This window comes from Centropristis striata, chromosome 14 (assembly GCF_030273125.1).
Source record: "Centropristis striata isolate RG_2023a ecotype Rhode Island chromosome 14, C.striata_1.0, whole genome shotgun sequence".
NCBI lineage: Eukaryota > Metazoa > Chordata > Actinopteri > Perciformes > Serranidae > Centropristis > Centropristis striata.
The window spans coordinates 24,808,502-24,827,435 of NC_081530.1; the positions used below are offsets into that span (position 1 = coordinate 24,808,502).

At 38.4% G+C, this 18,934-nt stretch overlaps 1 protein-coding gene across 1 annotated transcript in view; it reads left to right on the top strand.

Annotated features, from left to right (window-relative positions):
- csmd3b (CUB and Sushi multiple domains 3b) overlaps nucleotides 1–18,934 on the top strand; it is a 380,920-nt gene that overhangs the window by 124,615 nt on the left and 237,371 nt on the right. The window contains exon 4 of the mRNA XM_059350826.1: nucleotides 1,098–1,210. Coding sequence (XP_059206809.1) covers nucleotides 1,098–1,210 — 113 coding nt within the window. The remainder of the gene's footprint in view (nucleotides 1–1,097; nucleotides 1,211–18,934) is intronic.

An 18,934-nucleotide genomic window follows, 5' to 3' on the forward strand; every position in this document is an offset into this window, starting at 1 on the left:
TACCGGGCGCCACAGGAATGAGTTCTTAAACCAGAAAAAGGTGCCCTGGGGGTTGCTAACATGTGGCTAAATGAGACTACAGTGGTTGTCTGGGACATTAAACATCATCACGCCGGACACGGACAGGAACTCTCTCACTAGTCATTTATAGTCTCTAGTTGTGTTTTTCTGTGCTCTTGCAAACTCTTGTTGATTAGGCTACAGTTATGTTAGCTTGTCAAAACTGCTGCTTAGCTTGTCGGAGACCGTCTGAAGCATAACGGTAGTAAAGTTCAAGTCATGCAACCGTGGTGTAGTTCGCTATAGCATAACGTAAGCTTTTCACTTCTGTCGCTGCATTAATGCCTAAAACATCATAAAAGTTGTGTTCATTTGTGAAGATTATCAAGCTCAACAAAATGCGTAAGCATCAGAAGTGTGTGTTTGCCACAGAGCTTATTTTCTATAATTATCAAAAATCCAATATAAAAATCCTATTGGCAAATTCTCAACAGACCCCATGGTGAAGCTAACTTCCGGGTTGGCCTACAAAATACTCAACTCCTAAAATACTTGCTCCTTGTTCCATAAGAGTCCATGCTGACATTTCACTACTCTTACTCCCAACACCAATCTGCGATTTTCCGTAAGTTCTATTGGGCGATATCAAAATAGAAACAATCGCCCAACCCTATTTTGTATCAAACTTTAAATAATGTTTTTAAAAGTGAACAGTAGAGTGCTTTTTGAAAAACAAAATAAACAACATATCCCATATTGAATTTCAGTCATAAAAAGATTTGATGACATTTTGGTTTCTGGAGTTTTCTTAGTAACCAGTGATGAAGAGGTTAAAATTAATGAAGACAGGGTAGTCAAGGCTCTCTTCTGCACTCTTCTATGCCAAAGATTGCATTCTTTTTGTTTTTACCTGATGAATGCGTCAGTGTGTGTGTGTTTTTAACACATCAATATGCTAATCTCTTGTTGCTATAGGTTAACAAGCTGTAAGGCCTTTTATGCTGTCAACAGTGGAGGGAGTATTGTTTTTCCTGAATGTTTAATGCATCTGGTAATTTGCTGATAATGTCAACATATTCTTCTCTATGTTTCTGCAGGTTAACAGGCTTCCAGGTTCCTCCCCCTGTCACCAGTACAGGAAATGTCTTCTCTTTGAGGTTGACCAGTGACTTTGCAGTCTCTGCCCACGGCTTCAAACTCAACTATGAAGGTCAGACAGTGTCTCTGTGTGTGTTTGTGTTTGTGTGTGTGTGTGTGTGTGTGTGTGTGTGTGTGTGTGTATGGGGGACGGTATGTGGGAATGTAGAGGCTGTGCTTCAATGTTCAAAAAAGGAACAATGTATAAGTAACAACCATTAGCAGATAAATGCCCACAGTCCATAAAGGACCATGTGTGAACCATATAAAAGAAAGAAAAAAGAAAGAAGGCTTTCAGACAGTAAAAACTCCCTGAATTGACACCACACCTTGTTGTTAAATGCAGAAGAAATTGAGCACTTTGTTTTTAACTGGAGCAACCCCTTTTTATTTTGCTAGATACATTATACAAAATTCCAAACAGACAACATTTAAAACACAAAACATACATTTCTCTATCAATTACAAGTTACTTTCAGTCCCTCTGTTTAGCATTTGTGAGCAGTATATGGGTTATAACACCATAATGTAATTGTAAACAGATCCTATGACATTTGTACGTTTTTATAAATGTACCGTATTTTTCAACAATTCAAATGTCTTAAATTAATGTTTTGCATACAAGTGATACTACAAATATCAGATTTTATATCATTATACATGAATGAACACTTATATCTGTTTACAGATACTTTATGGTGTGTCCTCAATAATGTATTAAATGCTAATATACTGCTTATACTTGCTGAATATGTGGATTTAAAGTTGTTTTTCTATGTTGTGGACATAACATGATTTCTTTTCAATTCAGTTCCTTCGAAAGGCAATTCTGATTCTAAAGTTTTCAAGGAGAACTGCTGTTCTGAACTCACTCCACATTTCTTGACTCTTTTCCACTCAGCAGAGGAGAGGACTGCCTAATAGGTGACAGGTTCATTCCTTTTCAACATTGCAGGTTGTCAAATCCAGAGAGAGAGAGAGAGGGAGAGGGGAAAGCATGGGCAGAGAATGACACCAAAAGAGAGTGTACTAAAGGCTATGTAGTGCCGTCTTGCAGGGCCAGAAAAAGAAATGTTTCATTGTCATTTTTATGTCACAGACCACAAATATACCAATGTCATCTTAAAACCCAAGTGATTGGGCACACAAACACTTGCTTATGCGTTCAAATGATTAAACTTCAGCTTGTTATAGTTGTTTGTGTTACCAAAGGGTTTTAACATTAAAAAATGTAGGGATTACTTTCAGAGGGAACTTGGCCAATTCCAGGGGTAGCTAAAGCGTCTCCTCTTGCCCTCTCCCTCTAGGGCCTGAGTAAACACCGTGCTACCATTTTCACAGATGAAAGAAGAGATATGAACAGTTGATGCGATGGTTAAAATTAGAACTCACTATGTATCAGCACCATGTCCTGTCTGCATTAAAGATTTCAGATTAGATTTAGATTAGAAAAACTTTGATGTCCTCAATGAGGCAGTTAGTTCCGGAGCATAAAACAGAGCGGCATAAAACAGTCTACCAAAGGCATACTCGTGACACTGAGCAAAGCAACAAAACAAATAAGTACACAATCATCACGATTATGTATCTCCTTGTTATTCACCGAGCAGATACGCGGACAGCTGACAAGGTGAAGGCACTGTCAGATTCACATGGTTCAAATACAAAGCTGACCCCATATGTCATATATAAAGTGAAAGAAATGTGCATTTTTTAAAACCTAATGTTTAACGAGCTACTGCCTAGGTACGCCATTATGCATAGGTTTCATATAATACACTTACATAATATCATATATATATCGTGACACATCCTGTAGAATTTTTCTAGTAGTCCTGTGTACTGCTGGGATATGTATACTGAACTCATTAAATACAGCTTATTACAGAATGCACTGTAACCAAGATAGCAATGTTAATGAGGGTTTCAAAAAAAAAGAACTATAAAAGAGAGTGTGGTAAGAAAATTTTATTAACAGGCACACATGAGGTATTTTTGTCCGGGGCAATTTTTCCGTAGAACTTAGTTCTAAGAACCCTCCTTTTTATTGCAAGATTTAGTTACAATGGTAGTTTTGATGGGCTTTTATTCAGCTCCTACTTCAGACTGGGTACTCTCCCAGCACAAAACAAGTGTTTTATGTTGATTGGGCCATCACATCCAATGCAGCACTGGCAATGGTGGAAGTATTCAGATAGAAAATAATAGAATATCTTTATTTGTCATATCCCTTATTTAAGTAAAATAAAGTGAAATGACTCCACTACAAGTAAAAGCCCTGCATTCAAAACTTACTTAAGTCAAAGTACAAAAGTATCAGCATTTGTACTTAAAGTATCAAAAAGTAAAATAACTTGTTGTTCAGAATGACCCCACTCATATTGTTATCTATATTCTAAATGTATTATTATACAGAATATTTGTATGGATGCATGGCGGTAAGCACCATGGTCCATTTTCACTACTTAACATACTGTTATGAGCTTTAATTTAAAAAAAATGTGTAATCATTTTAAATTGATCGTGTTTTTCATGTTAAATCCGGACCTGAAAAGTAACTAAAGCTGTGGGCTAAATGTCATGGAGTAATAAGTACAATATTTGCCTCTAAATGTAGTAAAGTAGAAGTATAAAGTAATATAAAATGGAAATACTCAAGTACACGTACCTCAACATTGTACTCAAGAACAGCATTTGAATAAATTTACTTAGTTACATTCCACCACTGAGCACAAGCAACTGTGATTTTAAAAAGCCTGTTAGGCGTGTAAACAGCAGACAACCAAAACACAAACTACAACAACAGGGGGGGAAAAGGAAGAAAACAGGAACAAAAACCATTAAATGTTTGTATGTTTGGACCTCCCCAGTAAGTAGTTCCTCTCACAGAGTCCCCGGAACTATTTGGTCCGAGAACGCCTTTAGTTAAAGCAGTTTTCTGTCATTTACAGCAGGAGAAGTCACTTAAAAGAAACTAAACACTGTGATAACTATCAACACACACTGTCATGGGTTGCTGGTAACCTTGAATAAAATAAAGCCCTTGTTAATGTCATTAGTAACACCCGTGTTTTTCCATCTTTATTTTCTGTGTCAGCCCAAAATGTCTGCTGTGAAACAGGCTTGTAGTAAAGTAAATCTAGCTGGTGTAATGTGTGATATAAATTGGATGTATGTCTGTAAAATTCTGTTTACTAACTTTGAGATGACAGCTTGTTGAGATACACACACAGTGTTGGTCACAGCTGGTTGCTGTTGAAAATGATACTCTGCTTAACTGTCTCTGTGTGTGTCCCTCTGCATCCTCCTGTGGGCCTTTGTGCTCGTCTGTGTGTAGGTTGGACGGTTGGTGTGTGTTTAATTTGTTGATATGTGTGTCTGGTGTGCCGCAAAATGACAACTCCAGTGATTGCAAAGTGCCTTGGTATAAGTCTGCACACATGCTGCGTCTGAGTTTATGTGTGTGCATGTCTGTGTGTGTTTGTGCTCCTTGTATGTCCAAGCAGTTGTCCCAGATTTATTCACTGGCACTAGTTTCCACTTGCTACTTGGCCCATGTTCAGTGTGTGTGATTGGGCCTCTCTATGGGCGTGTGTGTGTGTGTGTGTGTGTGTGTGTGTGTGTGTGTGTGTGTGTTTGTGTTTGTGTGTTTGTGTGTGTATGTATGAGAGAGTTTGCTCCAGGGGACTTATCTGAAGAGCCCCTGCTGCTGATACATTCAGCTGTTTGACTTATTCTGTGTGTGCATGAGAAAGCGTCAAACCACACTTGGCGTATGCAAAAATGCAACATTATGCTAATGATCTGTCCGTCTTTCTATATCCAGCATCTCATACTGTCCGCAAAACACATCTTGGCTGTAAAAGGTATTCAGCAAGGAGGAGATTTTCTCACAAGGAATGATCCACACGGGTTTGGACCAGTTCTGGCAAGTCATCCTTACTCCATGTAATCCTTCTGCCTAATCTGTTACTGGAGCCATTTCAGATTTTAGATTTCCGCAGGTATTGCCTGAGCATTGTCAACGGTACATTTTTAGAAAAGAATTGTTTAAAAATACTTCCTCGTCATCGTTATTGGTGGAAGTTTTGTTTGTTGTTTACAAGTACAGCTCTTAATTTTCCTCAAATGCACTTAAACTACTAGATATAAGAACTTTAAAAATCCCTGGTTAAATCATAACTCTCTCTCTCTCTCTCTCTTACCACAACTAACACAACACAGTCAAACTCTATCATTATTGTATGATTAAAAAAAAAAAGATAATATGAAAGAGAATGAGATAATATAAATGCTTGTTAATATCAGGTGCAAATGCAGAGACCCTGGATCAGATGTCATTAGTCGTGTTTCCATCAACACCACAGGATTGGCACGAGAAAAGCTAAATGGTAACACCAAAATTAGACAAACCTTTTTAAATGCACATACAAGTTTCAATGCTCACTTGTGGTGGTTTTGTCTTCTTTGAAAAATAGTTAATGCGTTAAACAGGAGACGGAAACACTTCTTCCAAATAGGTTCTGACATAGCAAACATTTATTCCACCTGACTGATCAGCTGTTTCTGCTCTGCCAGATAACCCAAAAGAACAATTATAAGTGGCCATAGTTGTCCAATTACCAATTGCTTTTTTGTTGTTGTCACTTTCATTCTAGCGCAATCTCTTCTTCTTCTACTGTTTACTGACAAATTAGCCTAGAGCAATACATTACACTACCATCTTCTGATCAAAGTACCTACCTTTAACCAGCTTTGTTTATTTGCCCCTTAATTTGCATTTTCTTAAATGCAACATTTCAAAATTTGCTTCAAAAGTCAATTCACCTTTAATGGAAACAAGGCTATTGTCCAGATAATGTAACCATGTGTAAAGAAGATCTAAGAGTCCGGCTTCTTGCCCCGTGTGTGATGCCAGCTTTGATCCTGCATATTCATCATGCATACATTTTAAACTAATAAAGCAACACTTAATAAAGGCTAATTTAATTTCTACCCATATCAATGCAAAGATATATCCTTTACACAGCAGAGTAAGTTGAAGTGTGAGAATAATAAGCGTATTAGAGCAGAGAAGTGATGCAGGCTTGAATTACCAACAGAGGCAGGCTCCTGCCCTCACCTTTGGTCTGTTTTCTCAAGTTTGCTTTATAACGTGACAGGGATCGTCCTTAGGGATGGCACGAGAAGCTTAGAAATGTGAAAGGAGCTCAGAGTCCTTAACGTTAAACTGAGCTGACGTCATTTGGGCATCTGATGAGAAATCCTCCCGGACATGCTGCTGTTGAGTCATTCCATGCACGTCAAACCAGGAGGCGACCCCGGGGCACACCCAGAAGGCGCTGGAGGGCTTTCATATCCCACCTGGCCTGTGAACGCCTCGGGACTCTCGCCTCGGGAGCCTGAGAGGAGCTGGAGGATGCGGACGGGGCGGAGGATGTCTGGGCTGCTCTGTTTCACCTGCTGCTACTGCAAACCGGAGCTGGATATGCTTTAGAGAAAGGGCGAATGGGTAGACAGCTGGATTACCACACTGTATTATTACATTATAAGACAGAAATACATGAACAAGGTTAATTCATTGATCGCTCTATAGGAGGGGATTTTGCAGTTGGCAGGGCAAAGGTACAGTAGTGTGGCTCTCTCCTTTTCAGCCTGTCTGCTTGGTGGGATACACTTTGATGTAATCCTCGAACATTTCTTCCCCTTCCTCTGAAGACTGTCAGGTCATAACTAATTCATACACCAGCACATACCATACAGTGTGTATACGTGCATGTGTGTGAAACAGAGAAAGAGACTGATGTATTATTTAGCGTGATGTCGGAGGCAGTTTGATATTGTGCTGATGAGACGGAATCACAGATTATTACAGCACTTAGACACACCCACACCCGCACCCACACACACACACACACACACACACACACACACACACACACACACACACACAGGCATACATACTGTCCTTTCTGAGCGTTATCATTGTTGAAGATTTATTCTTTTTGTTTCCTCTTACTACCTCCGTCTTCCTCTGCACCACCCTCTCCGTGTCCTTGTTAATCTTCATTCATCTTCTTTCATTCATATTTTCATACTCGATTTGACCTTTGTATGTATTTGTAATGTATTACTTAACTGAATGAGGAAACTAAAGTAAATTGTAACCAAAATAACCAAAAATAAGTATAAAATTGGAGATAATGGGTTTCATATCAGATACTTTATTCTGCTATTTGCCATTCTGTGATCTGATCCTGCTGTACCTTTTTATTTTTTGGCTTGACTGATTTATGAGAAGAAGAACTGTATGTCGCAGTTAATTACATGCAGCATTGCGGTTAGGGTTGGACAATATGATGCTATATACTGTGAGATTCTCATACGATTTTGTGATCCCGCGTGATCTCATGATGCCGCCCAATCATGCAATCTTGCAAACCCACAGGTTGGCGAATAATGACTTATACAGCAGGAGAAGGCATCATGGAAACCTGTAATAAAGCTTAACATTATTGTTCTCAGAAACCTTAAGCTTCCATTTTTAAATAATTTTAGTTTTTATGATTTGGCCCAAATAAAAGAAGAAAATAATAATTTGCATGAGACAGCTATTGTTATTTTTAACTACCTATTTATTAAATTTAAAGAATGTATTGTCATTCAAACCATGATATAAAGTTATATATACCAGGATAGAAGATTCTGGACATATTGCCCACACCTAATTGCTGTTCCATTAAATTCTGTTGGTGAATTTTTCTCTTTCATTTTTGGCCAGTGATTAGTTATTTGTATGTTTGAAGAAAGTTGGAGCTTTGTTTGAAGTGTGTATTGTAAAAGAGGCATGTTGTAGACATCCAACAGTCTCTGTTTTTGATCTTAAACTAATCTAGAAGAGGCTTTGAAGTATACAGGAATCAAAACATTTATTTGCGCAATGCACAGAGACACATATTACGACAAACATCAGACCCTGTTAACCTCAAAAATAGCCTCATAAATGTACATCGGCCACGTTCATACAGTATACATTTTGACACATCCAAGTGTTCAGAGGCACTGGCAAACATAGAAAGCACACACAGACATGACATGCATACTGTACACATGCAGACACACAGCTCCCTGATGTAATAATTTTCTCTGAACATGGACTGGAGAACATGTTCTTCATCCTAGAACATGTTGCCATGTGACTAACAAGTCAGCTGAGATTTCACATCCCTCCCCTCACCCACAACCTCTCTTCACTTCTCAAGTTTTTCCGCCTCTCCTCTCCCCATTATCCCCACTGCTTGTTTTTCTCCTCTTGATGATTTAACAGTAATACACTTTTTACCTTCATTTACACTTACCGCGGAGAGTTTACATAGTGCCTCAAGAGGAGGCATAAACAAAGACTAATAAAATATAGAAGAGGGAGATAAAATAAGAAATGCATTCAATGGAAAATGGTTAAAAGTGCAAAACACACTCAAAAGGTTTATTTTTTCTACAGTGTATCAAATGCAAAGCAAAGTCAGAAACATTACATTAAATATTTTAAGTTCTAACCATAGGCTGTATATAAATAATGGGCGTAGTCACCATGACGTCACCCATTGGTTTGTGAACTGTCCATTTGAGGCATCAAGTTCAGCATTACACTCATCACCATCTTGTGTCACCATCTTGTTTCCGATACGCGGAGCAGACCATATTTGGACTGTGGAGGAGTGAGAGGGATCTGACGACACTGACTACACACATGTCTACACCGGCAACCTGGTTGAGCGTAGTCGCTGCTAATTCATGTTAGCATTAACTGGAGCATTAACTGGGATGTTCATTTTGGCTAACAAAAAAAGTACATTATTTACCTAAGAAAACTGAAAAGGCTCCTTAGAGTGTCTGTTAGTCCAACCAAACACTGAACAAGACATTTTTCATGAACAAAATGTTCAAATAAACTGTCATTAAGTGAAAATACAGCATTAAAGGGTCAAAGAGACCAATCGTCCTTTGACATGTTGCCGTGGATACACGTTGCTTTTCTTCTTTCCTGAAGACGTCTTGCCCTGTTAGTGACCTGTCAATCAAAGGTTGCCATGATAGCTTCTATTTTCTTCTAAATGTGGCATATTAACATCAAATTGTCTTGAAGAAGATTTCGGACCATCGATTGGGACCATAGTGTTGTCCTAAAAGTATTTTCTGAGGTAAAAAAAAACAAATGAGAAGTTTTCTCATTTTGCATTGAACTGAATGGAGCCTAATGCTTCTGCAGTCGCCGTCAGGGCCCCTCTGTTGGAATATACGGTAGAATGCAGCTTAAGGCACTTTGCCTCAATGCTCAGACCCGGAGGTTGCCGCTTGGTTATAACCAAGATTCCTTCTGATGGTGGTTTAACTTTAGCAGAATTCTGAAGGAGCAGGGGATACAAATTCTGAGTGAAGTGAAATAAGATAAAAGGTAGAATGACCTTCTTCAATTCGTCCACTCCTTACCCTTCATTTTTTTCGGGCTGGAGTTTGAAATAGTATTTTTTTCTTTGCAAACAAACTGAATCAGCTGGCAGCAGGTTAAACACTCTGAGAGCTCTCACTGACCAGATGTCACATACATCGATGGACCTTTCTCCATCTGGGAGTTTATCCATCAGGTCCACATAATATCATTGAATGTTACTTATTTAGAGGTTTTACAGCCAATCTAGTGACCTTCTGGTCACACACTCATTTCTTGAACCTGCTCATCCTCAAGCTTGATATAAATGATTTAGAATTTCTTTGAGGGAGTTAGTAGGAATCAGTTCACTCAGAGGTTAGGGCTCACTATATCAAGAATTATGTTTGTCTATAATTTTATGGCACCTACAGATTCAGGAGCTTCACTAAATTTCATAACCCTTCTGGGTATTGTACCTGTGGGTTCCTTTTTTGACATTTTCCTCTATGCTCTTGTCATATTATCAGCTCTCCTAATATTACATTCTGGTGACATGAGAGAAATCCAATAATTTTTCAAGTTTTGGGGCATGACAAGACAGCAACAACAACAAAAAATACATAACAAGAAGCCGTGGTTCATAGATTGGATTTTTGGACGAAAGAAGAATGACTGCAGACACTTATGGAATGTTAGCGTGCTTATTTGTTCATGCTCACTCTCCTGTAAATGAAATGTTTGGCTATTAGCCTTGGTGTTGCTATTTAGACTCCAAACAGTGCTGCTGTTTGTGATAATAGCAGTGCATTCTGTTTGAAACTCAGAGTTTCAAAACACTTGAAACATCTTTTTATGACAAACTTTTCCCTCATAGTCACGCTACAGAAAGGCTGATTGTTCATGGCTTTTGAAGAAGGCCTTGTAGAGTAAAGAAAACAGTTAATTCAAAAAGCTTAAAACCTTCGTAAGCGTTTGACAAAACACCAAAAATGAGAAGTCGTTGAATTGGCAAACATGATGCATATGAACTATTTAACTCACATTTTTTCACATTTTAACACTCAGTGTCTGAGAATGATGCAAATCGAACAGATAAAAAAATCCAGCAAAGTAGGAGGCCAAGATGAAAACTTTTGGTCATTGATTTTCACAAAAGTGTTGCTAATTTACACAATAAATGACGGATACGGATCTAATGAGTGGTACTGTAACAGTCACATAAACATGGCTGATCATGTATGTTCCATTTTATTTCTTTTAATGAGATTGCTAACGTTTTATCTAAATATAACCATGTCTCATGTCAAACAGGCACCTTATGTATCAGTCGACAGCCACCAATATGTTCAGTGTCCATATTAATATTTTTGATTTAGTTATCTCTCATTGACATATTTATCACCACCGCTTTGTAGCTGTCTAAATTTCAAGTGCAGTGAAGTAAAAATGCTGCAATGAAGGTTATGGCACACTTCTAAAATGTTTGACTTGACAAGAAGCCTAGAAAATAATGAGTAAAAGTTAAGTAAACCAGATGAAGAGGGCCAGGAGTAAGGCCATATGCCTGTTAGGTCATTTCTCCTTCCGGGTCCATAAAGCATGTGGTTAATAGCCACCCTGGTCATCTGGTGACAAGATTAAACCATGTTTAGTGCAAATGCATCAAGGAAGTGTGATGTTTTAGTTAGAAACCGGATTTAATTGCTTCCCACATAAAATTCAGTAAACAAGCATCTTTCATTGAGAAAGCTTTCCTAAATTTTTCATCTCCTGCATCAATTATGTTTCAGGCTCGATCAGTATTTGCCAGTCACAGCAGTAAACACAAGCCAACAACATTCAATCCAGAAATTGATGAGTCTGATCAGATTGCTGCATGCATGGCCATGGAAACCAGCTCCTCAGAGGAAACACTTCATGAAATGTGAAATTTGAATGATAAGTGGAGCTGATGGGCAATGTTCCGGTGAAAACTAAACAGTAGCGCCTCAGCTGGGGCTTAGTCTCCGTTAGAAAAGTGTTTGCATCCATGTTTAAAGGCAGCCATTAAAGGAGCAATCCACCGTTTGTTTCTCTATGTCTCTGATCCCTTATCAGTGCTTGATTGATTGATTTGGACTCTAGTCTCTTTGACTTGAACATGATCTGAGTGTAAAAGTCAAGTTTGTGTGTGTGTGTGTGTGTGTGTGTGTGTGTGTGCGTGTGTTTACATCTGAGAGCATGCATCAGTGTATATTGCACAAACTGTGTGTGTGTTTGTGCGTCCATGCATGCGTATGTGATTGAGGTTCTGGCTGTGGCTTCTCTGATCTTTATCAGAGGGACCTGAGGGGACTGATAATATCCACCCCTCTATCTATCATCCCTCCATCTGTCTCTCTGTCTGTCTGTCCGTCTTCCTTCTCACTTTCATTGATCATTCAGTCTTTCTCTCCCTCCCTCAATTCAACAATTGAATCAAGGTCAGTAAATGGCATCACAGGAAAGAGAAGGTGACCCTAATACATGTAGTTGAGGTTGATTGAAGGAGCTGCACCTTAACAGGATTTGGGGAAAAAATAATATACAGCAATATATAAAAATATATAAATAAAAATATTTTGCGGCATGCTTTATAAGTAGGAATATACCAGTTTTTGTTGAAGTGATGACATTTTGTCATTGCATACTGTGGGATTTATAAGAACACAGCAGGAAGGGAAGCTTTGAGTCCATCAGTTCCAGTTTGTGATGGGAGTATAATCCCTTTTTTTGCCCAGTTGTTTATTATAAAACTACCTATTTTGCATGAATATTAATAGACTTTAAGTTTATATAAACCACTTCATTGTAACATCACCAGTAAGCTGATAAAGCTTTACTTCAACTTTCTCTGGTAGAGTAAAAATCCAAGAATTAAGAAACAGCATCATGAGCAAAGCACTGGTATTTTTTTAACACCTGTTCTTGTTTCAGCTTTAAATAGGATTGAGTCATTTTCCTGATAATGTTAAATTAATTATTTGTCAATGTGAAGTAGATATCAAAATTACTGAAAGTAGAAGAAGAGGTAGATCTGACTGGTGTGCTTCACACTCAAGTATTACAGAAGCAATTCCATTAAAGTCAAATCAAATTGAAGTGAATTTCTTTTTTTAAATGTCACATTAAAGGAAATGGGAATTAGGGATGTTTCCATCAACTGGTTTAGTGCAAATAAACAAAGCTGCATAAACATACTTTGGTCAGAAAATGACAGTGTAATGTATTGCTGTGGGCTAATCCATCAGTAAACAGTAGAAAAAGAAGAGATTATGCTAGAAAGAAAACAGTAGAAGAAGAAGAGAAAAAGGAAAAAAAAAATAAGGGGTTGCTAATTGGACATCATTGGCAACCCTGGAGAAAAAATGGGGATACGTCTTAAGGAGCTGGATTTAATTGGGCAACTTATAATTTTTCTATTATGTCAGCTCGTCTTGATTGGCAGAGCAGAAACAGCTGATCAGTCTTTCATTCAGTTTAATGTTTGCTGCATCCGAACTTATTCGCAAAAAAACGTTTTAGACTCCTGTGTAGTGCATTAACTTTTTTTTCGAAAAAGAAAAAAAACATGTCAAGTGAGCTTACCTTTTTATGCTCATTTTCTTGTCTTTTTTAAATTTTGGTGTTTCCATCAAGCTTTTCTCATGCAAATCTTTAAAATGCGCATAGAAATTCATTGATGGAAACGTGACTACTGATTGTTGGAGAGGAGGGTTATAGTGACAATAAGGTAGCATGTTGTGTATGCATATACTATACACTAGAGGTGTGACGAGATCTCTATTTGTGACTGACCTCTGGTGGTAGTAAAAGGAAAAGAAGAAGAGGAGGAGAAGGAGGGGAAGCAGCAAGCAGCCAGAATGACGTCGCAGGGGCCGGCGGCTCGTTAAGAAGAGTAAGAACGAATCGAAGCGGCAGTCCTCCTGCAGCAGTCTCTCCTAGCTGCAGAGCCGGAGTCTGCAAATTGCTAATAGGCTAACAGTTAGCTCTGCAGCAGTACAGTGTGTATGTGCTGCTGCTGCAGGAGGTGTTCACTAAGCGATCTCTGTTTGTGTACAACGGGCACCGGACGCTGTACATGGTTAGCGATGCCGGTTAATTCACATTCACTGTTTATGATCAGCGGAGATGCTGTGCATAATTAGCCATGCTGCTATGTTTTGATCAGCTGCTGATGTTCTGCACAGTTAGCAACGGCGGCCATAGTTGCTTCTCCCGTGTTTAATCCATCGCTTATTTGATCGCGGTCAAAACTGTCACTAAGCGATTACGCGACGATCGAAAACCATACGTCACCTCCAGATTCTCGTAAATCCCTCTAGGGGCCGTTTTGTTAATGGAGACACAACTCATAGTTTGCACTTGAAAAAAACAAATAAATATTTTATTTTATTTATTTTATTTTAACTTTTATACATTTTTAGTTTTAGTTTCAATTTGTGTAGGAAGACGTTTATTAAAAGCTCATGCTTACATCATGCATGTAAAGAGTTATAATAAAACATTTCAAAATGCACGTGCAACTCGGTTAAATAAAAGTCTGTTGGTCCAGTCATATATTGTGTCATTGTAGTTTTCTTAAAATCTCGTTCCCGTGAACCCAATATCGTGTCTCGTCTCGTGAGCTGAGAGTATCGTCACACCCCTACTGTACACAGTTTATGTAAACTGACACAAACTGACAAAAACTGTCCACTTTGCTTTCTCCTTGTAAATGTATATGTATTTTTTTTATTTTTTTTTATTTCTGTCCCCTTTATCCCCAGATTGTTCATGGCCCAGTGTACACATTTAGCACCCACAATCGACCCAGTACAAAAATAAACATGTGGATGTGCCCACACACACAAACAACTGTGGCTTCATTCATATATTAAAAATGAGAAGTGAATAAATCAGTTCTGACCAGTCCCTGGTGAAAAGTGGTTTTACATTCCTGGAGAGTGGTAAATGTGTGTCTGTGTGTCTGTGTGTCTGTGTGTGTGTGTGCCTGTCACTGTCTATAATGCATATGTGTGTGTCCTGTGTATTCCAGTGTGAAGCACGTGAGAGGGGAGAAAACAAGGGAGAAGAGGAGCATGGTGCACATAAGGAGTAATGAAAAGCAGTGAGGAAAAGAGAAGGAAAAGCAATTAGATGAAGGGAAGGAAGAAAGAAAAGTGTAAGAGATTATAGAAGAAAAAATAGAAACACATCCCTGCACTGAGACAGCAGAAGAGAGTAAGGAGAGGAGGCAAGAAGAGAAAAGTAGCTCCCTGTAATAATGTAATGTACTCTATGCTTTCTAGTTGAACAGGAGAAATCAATGCTGTGTGTGTGTGTGTGTGTGTGTGTGTGTGTGTGTGTGTGCGTGTGTGTGTGTGTGTGTTTTGTTTGTGTTCATTATCTACAGTGTGAATGCAGCTTCTCACTGTCCCAGCCGCTGCAAGGTCAGCTTCAACGCAGGAGCATCAATCAAAACAATCTCACACACACACACACACACACACACACACACACACACACACACACACACGGTGACAGCAGGTGTGGAGAGCAGATTGTATGAAGCTGAATTTTGAAGGAAAATATGGGGTTTTGAAATCATGTCTCCGTCTACCCACCTTCCACTTTTACGTTTGCTTTATTGCCATCGACGGGACTCGGATCATGTCCCCAAAGTATCCAAACACAATGAAAAATCATGAATTATACAAATGTCAGCCAGCCAGCCAGTACCTCGTATACCAGTAAATCTGTGATTTTGGATGTCTGACAATGTTCATATCTGTGCCATGCAGCATTTGCAACCCGCTGGAGAATAAAGTAAGCTGCAAATTATCCAACAAACCCCAAGCCCTTTGACAAGACTGTGACACAGTCATTCATCTCATCATACGAGCTGTCCCGTTGCACTCCTATATTTTACTATGGTATTGCATTGTTGTTGTTTTTTCACATTTCTTTTGCTTAGTCCCAGTCTCATGAAAAAAACAAGTCAAACAAAACTAACCCACCCTTACTTGTGTGTGGAAAATAGCGGCAAATCTATGCATTTAGCATGAATTATTTTGTTAATGAGAATCAGATTCAACCTGATTAGATTGGCAAAGGCATCCAGATTTGTGATTATCTGGATTAGTGTTGGGTTGGGTAGCTACTTTGAAAACACAGCTTTGCAAGCTATAAATTACTCCACACTGCAAGTTAAACTACAGCAAAGGTAACCTAGGTAGATATTTAGTTTGGTTTACAAAAGCTACTTAAAAGTTGTTCTAATTACTTTGTAAAAAAAAAAGTGCAAAAATAAGAATGACACATGCTAGCAAAAAAAATGCCTCAACACCACTCAGTTGAATTTACTGCAAAGAGTGCCCAAAAAGTGCACACTATTCAAGTTTAGTTTTACGAATACAATATTTTTCACAGGTGTTCTGGCAATGGTAAAATACACGGTCGCCCATAAAGTTGGAATAATTTTGTTTTCAGACACATCCCTCTGTTAATTGTGGTTTCATTTTCATTGTGATATGTTTGGAAGAGATTGATTAATAGCTTAGGAAAGCTATACACTTTATCCGTTAATAATTAAATCATTGTCACAATCATTTCATTGAAAGAGGTAAAACATATCTATTCCAACTTTATGTGCAACCGTGTAAATAAAAACAAAATAATTTATTTTCTGTGAAGGTCAAAATTTGTTTCTAATTTGAGGAGTTAACTACACAAATAATACAATAATTAACTAACTACTTGAACCACAATGCAAATTTTAAAATAGTTGGACTACCAGCATGCTATTGCAAAAAGTTATAACTAGTTTAATTACATCTAATTCAATATTCGCCAACACTGGTCTGGACAGGCAGGTTAGGTGAGACACTAAAAAAGTCAGTCATTTTTATGGCTACCCTATAGCAACAAACAATGAATGTGGACTGTGGGACTCCACAAGGTTACCCAGCATTGTCAAAAGCAAGAGACATTATCTTGTTATCTGGATCATTGTATATAATTCTATAATGGTACAAAATAGCTGCCAAATCTCTTAGTGTCAGGCCTTCAACTGACTGTCCACACTATGTATCAATTTGATGTCTGGATAATGTAATTACAGTAAATGCCTGCCAAACATCTAAGTATCTGGCTAGACAGGATACTGTAGGTGCCTCACATCACAAAAGTCCAGCAAATGACAAATTAATGCGAGGCCTGGATGAAGCTAACCAACTCAATGATGGATTCATATTAAGAAGCTGCCAAATGTTTTAGTGCCTAGAAAGAATAGGTGTCTAACATCAAAGATTGTCCAAAAAGTTACCATCAGTCTGATACCTGGGTAATGTAATCAGAGTAAAGTGTAAAGTCTTCTGGTGTCTAGATTAGAAAGATGGGAATTTGACACTAAAAGAGGTCCAGTAAATGATATATCGGCCTGATTACGTAATGATATAGTATGAAGGACTCTACATTAACATTACCTAATAAAACCTTGAATAATGCAAATATATCAAACACTATACACATGTGACCTGTTTTTTTTTTTGCATTTTTTGCAACAACAATCCCAGTTGCATGGCAAAAATAATGAAACAATATGGTTAATGAAAAATTATCCAAATCTGTACAGACACATTTGTATGACAAAATATGGAACAAAAAGTCTCAGTGTGCTTGGCTCCTAATGTTATTACTGAAGTGAGATGTTTCTGGATCATATTTGATATATATGTTATGAGATCATCCATCACTCTAACTTACAATAAAAGAATGGCTCATAGACGGGAGCCGGTGTTACAGAAACAGGAATGACTCTGTTAACTGGCAACTTTTAACTGTTGAAACGACCGACACATAACTAATGGCTGTGATTGCGCGAGTGTGAAGATGGACGTTTAGTCACTTAGCGGGTGGCTAGTTAGCTAGCTTGCTAAATCCATCAATAAGCTGAACACTCATCTGGTGACGCCTTAATGTGCTTTCTATGAATGTCTGAATGATGCATTAGCTGATAAATCTTACTTGTTAACCGGCCGGCTAGTTGGCTAACGTTAGCCAGTTTGCTAATTCCGTCATGATTTCATACTGCACTGATTACAGAAAATGAGCCCTGTTCGGTGGCAGACTACTGCACCGTACAGGACGGGAGCAGCACCCCGTTCTGCTCCTACACCGTGCTCGTAAATGAGTTTGCACATACCTATTTATAGGGGCAAATTTGAGTGAAATACAAGCACTGTAGAGCCCTGCTATGATGGAATTATAGCAAACATCTAGCAAACTCTCTGTGCCAGGGCAGGACAGAAATTACATCAAATGATATATTGATTTGATATTCAAGTCTGTCAGACTACCACTGGCCACCTGTCTAAAATATAGGCTATGCTGGTACATAGTTAATATCAGTGTGTGTGGAAGTGTGCTTATGTGCTGCAGCAGTGTGTCTGTTTGTGTGTGTGTATGTGAGTGTGTGTTGATAATAATACAGCCTCCTGGCCAATGTCAGTCCATTATTCAGCTTTATATCAGCCAACCAATCAAACGGCCTCCCTTCAGGGTCACCACCTCAGCCCATCCAATCAGCTCCTCCTGCCAAGCAGGAAGGAATGTCAACTGATTAGCATAACCAGAAAATGAGCAGGGTCATGCTGACATGGCAGATTTTGATGCAGTGAGTCAGACAGCACTCTGAAGGAGGATTTAGACAGAACGTATCCCTCAACACTGTCAACCAATCAAAGAGGATTTTTACTCAACGTAACACCGTCCAATAAAAAGTGTAAAAGGAACATCGATTTCTAATTGAAGGAACATTGATCTCTCACCTCCTTCAGCTGCTTCTCATCAGCACATTTCATTATTTGAGGGCATTCCATGTTTTTTTTTCCCTCAATATTTAATCGTTTAATTAATTTGTTAAAATGACGATCAGCACTGTATTCTCCAGCCCCTGTGCTTTGCTTTCAATCAGCACATTTTGTTATTTCACTATCCCACTGCTTTTAATATCTTAACTACAGTCTCCTGGGAAGGAGAACACATGGGGAAGTGCAGTAACACAGCATTACTACCTCAGCTGTTTTAACTGATTTAATTTAATGAATGAAGATTCCTACTTACAGATTATATCACAACACAAGTATTCAATGTCAGACCCTGTCATCTAATGTTGTTACTTTGACTTAAGATTCTCTTGAATACAAATGTATTTTTAAGCCATTTTAACTCTTTTAGAGTTGTTAAAGAAGTATAACAGTATAAACACCAACTGCAAAGCCAATATTTCAATCTTGGGAGAAAATATTATCGTAAAGCCACATTTTGATGACATGCAGTTAGCTTTGGAACAAAAGAAAGTAAGTC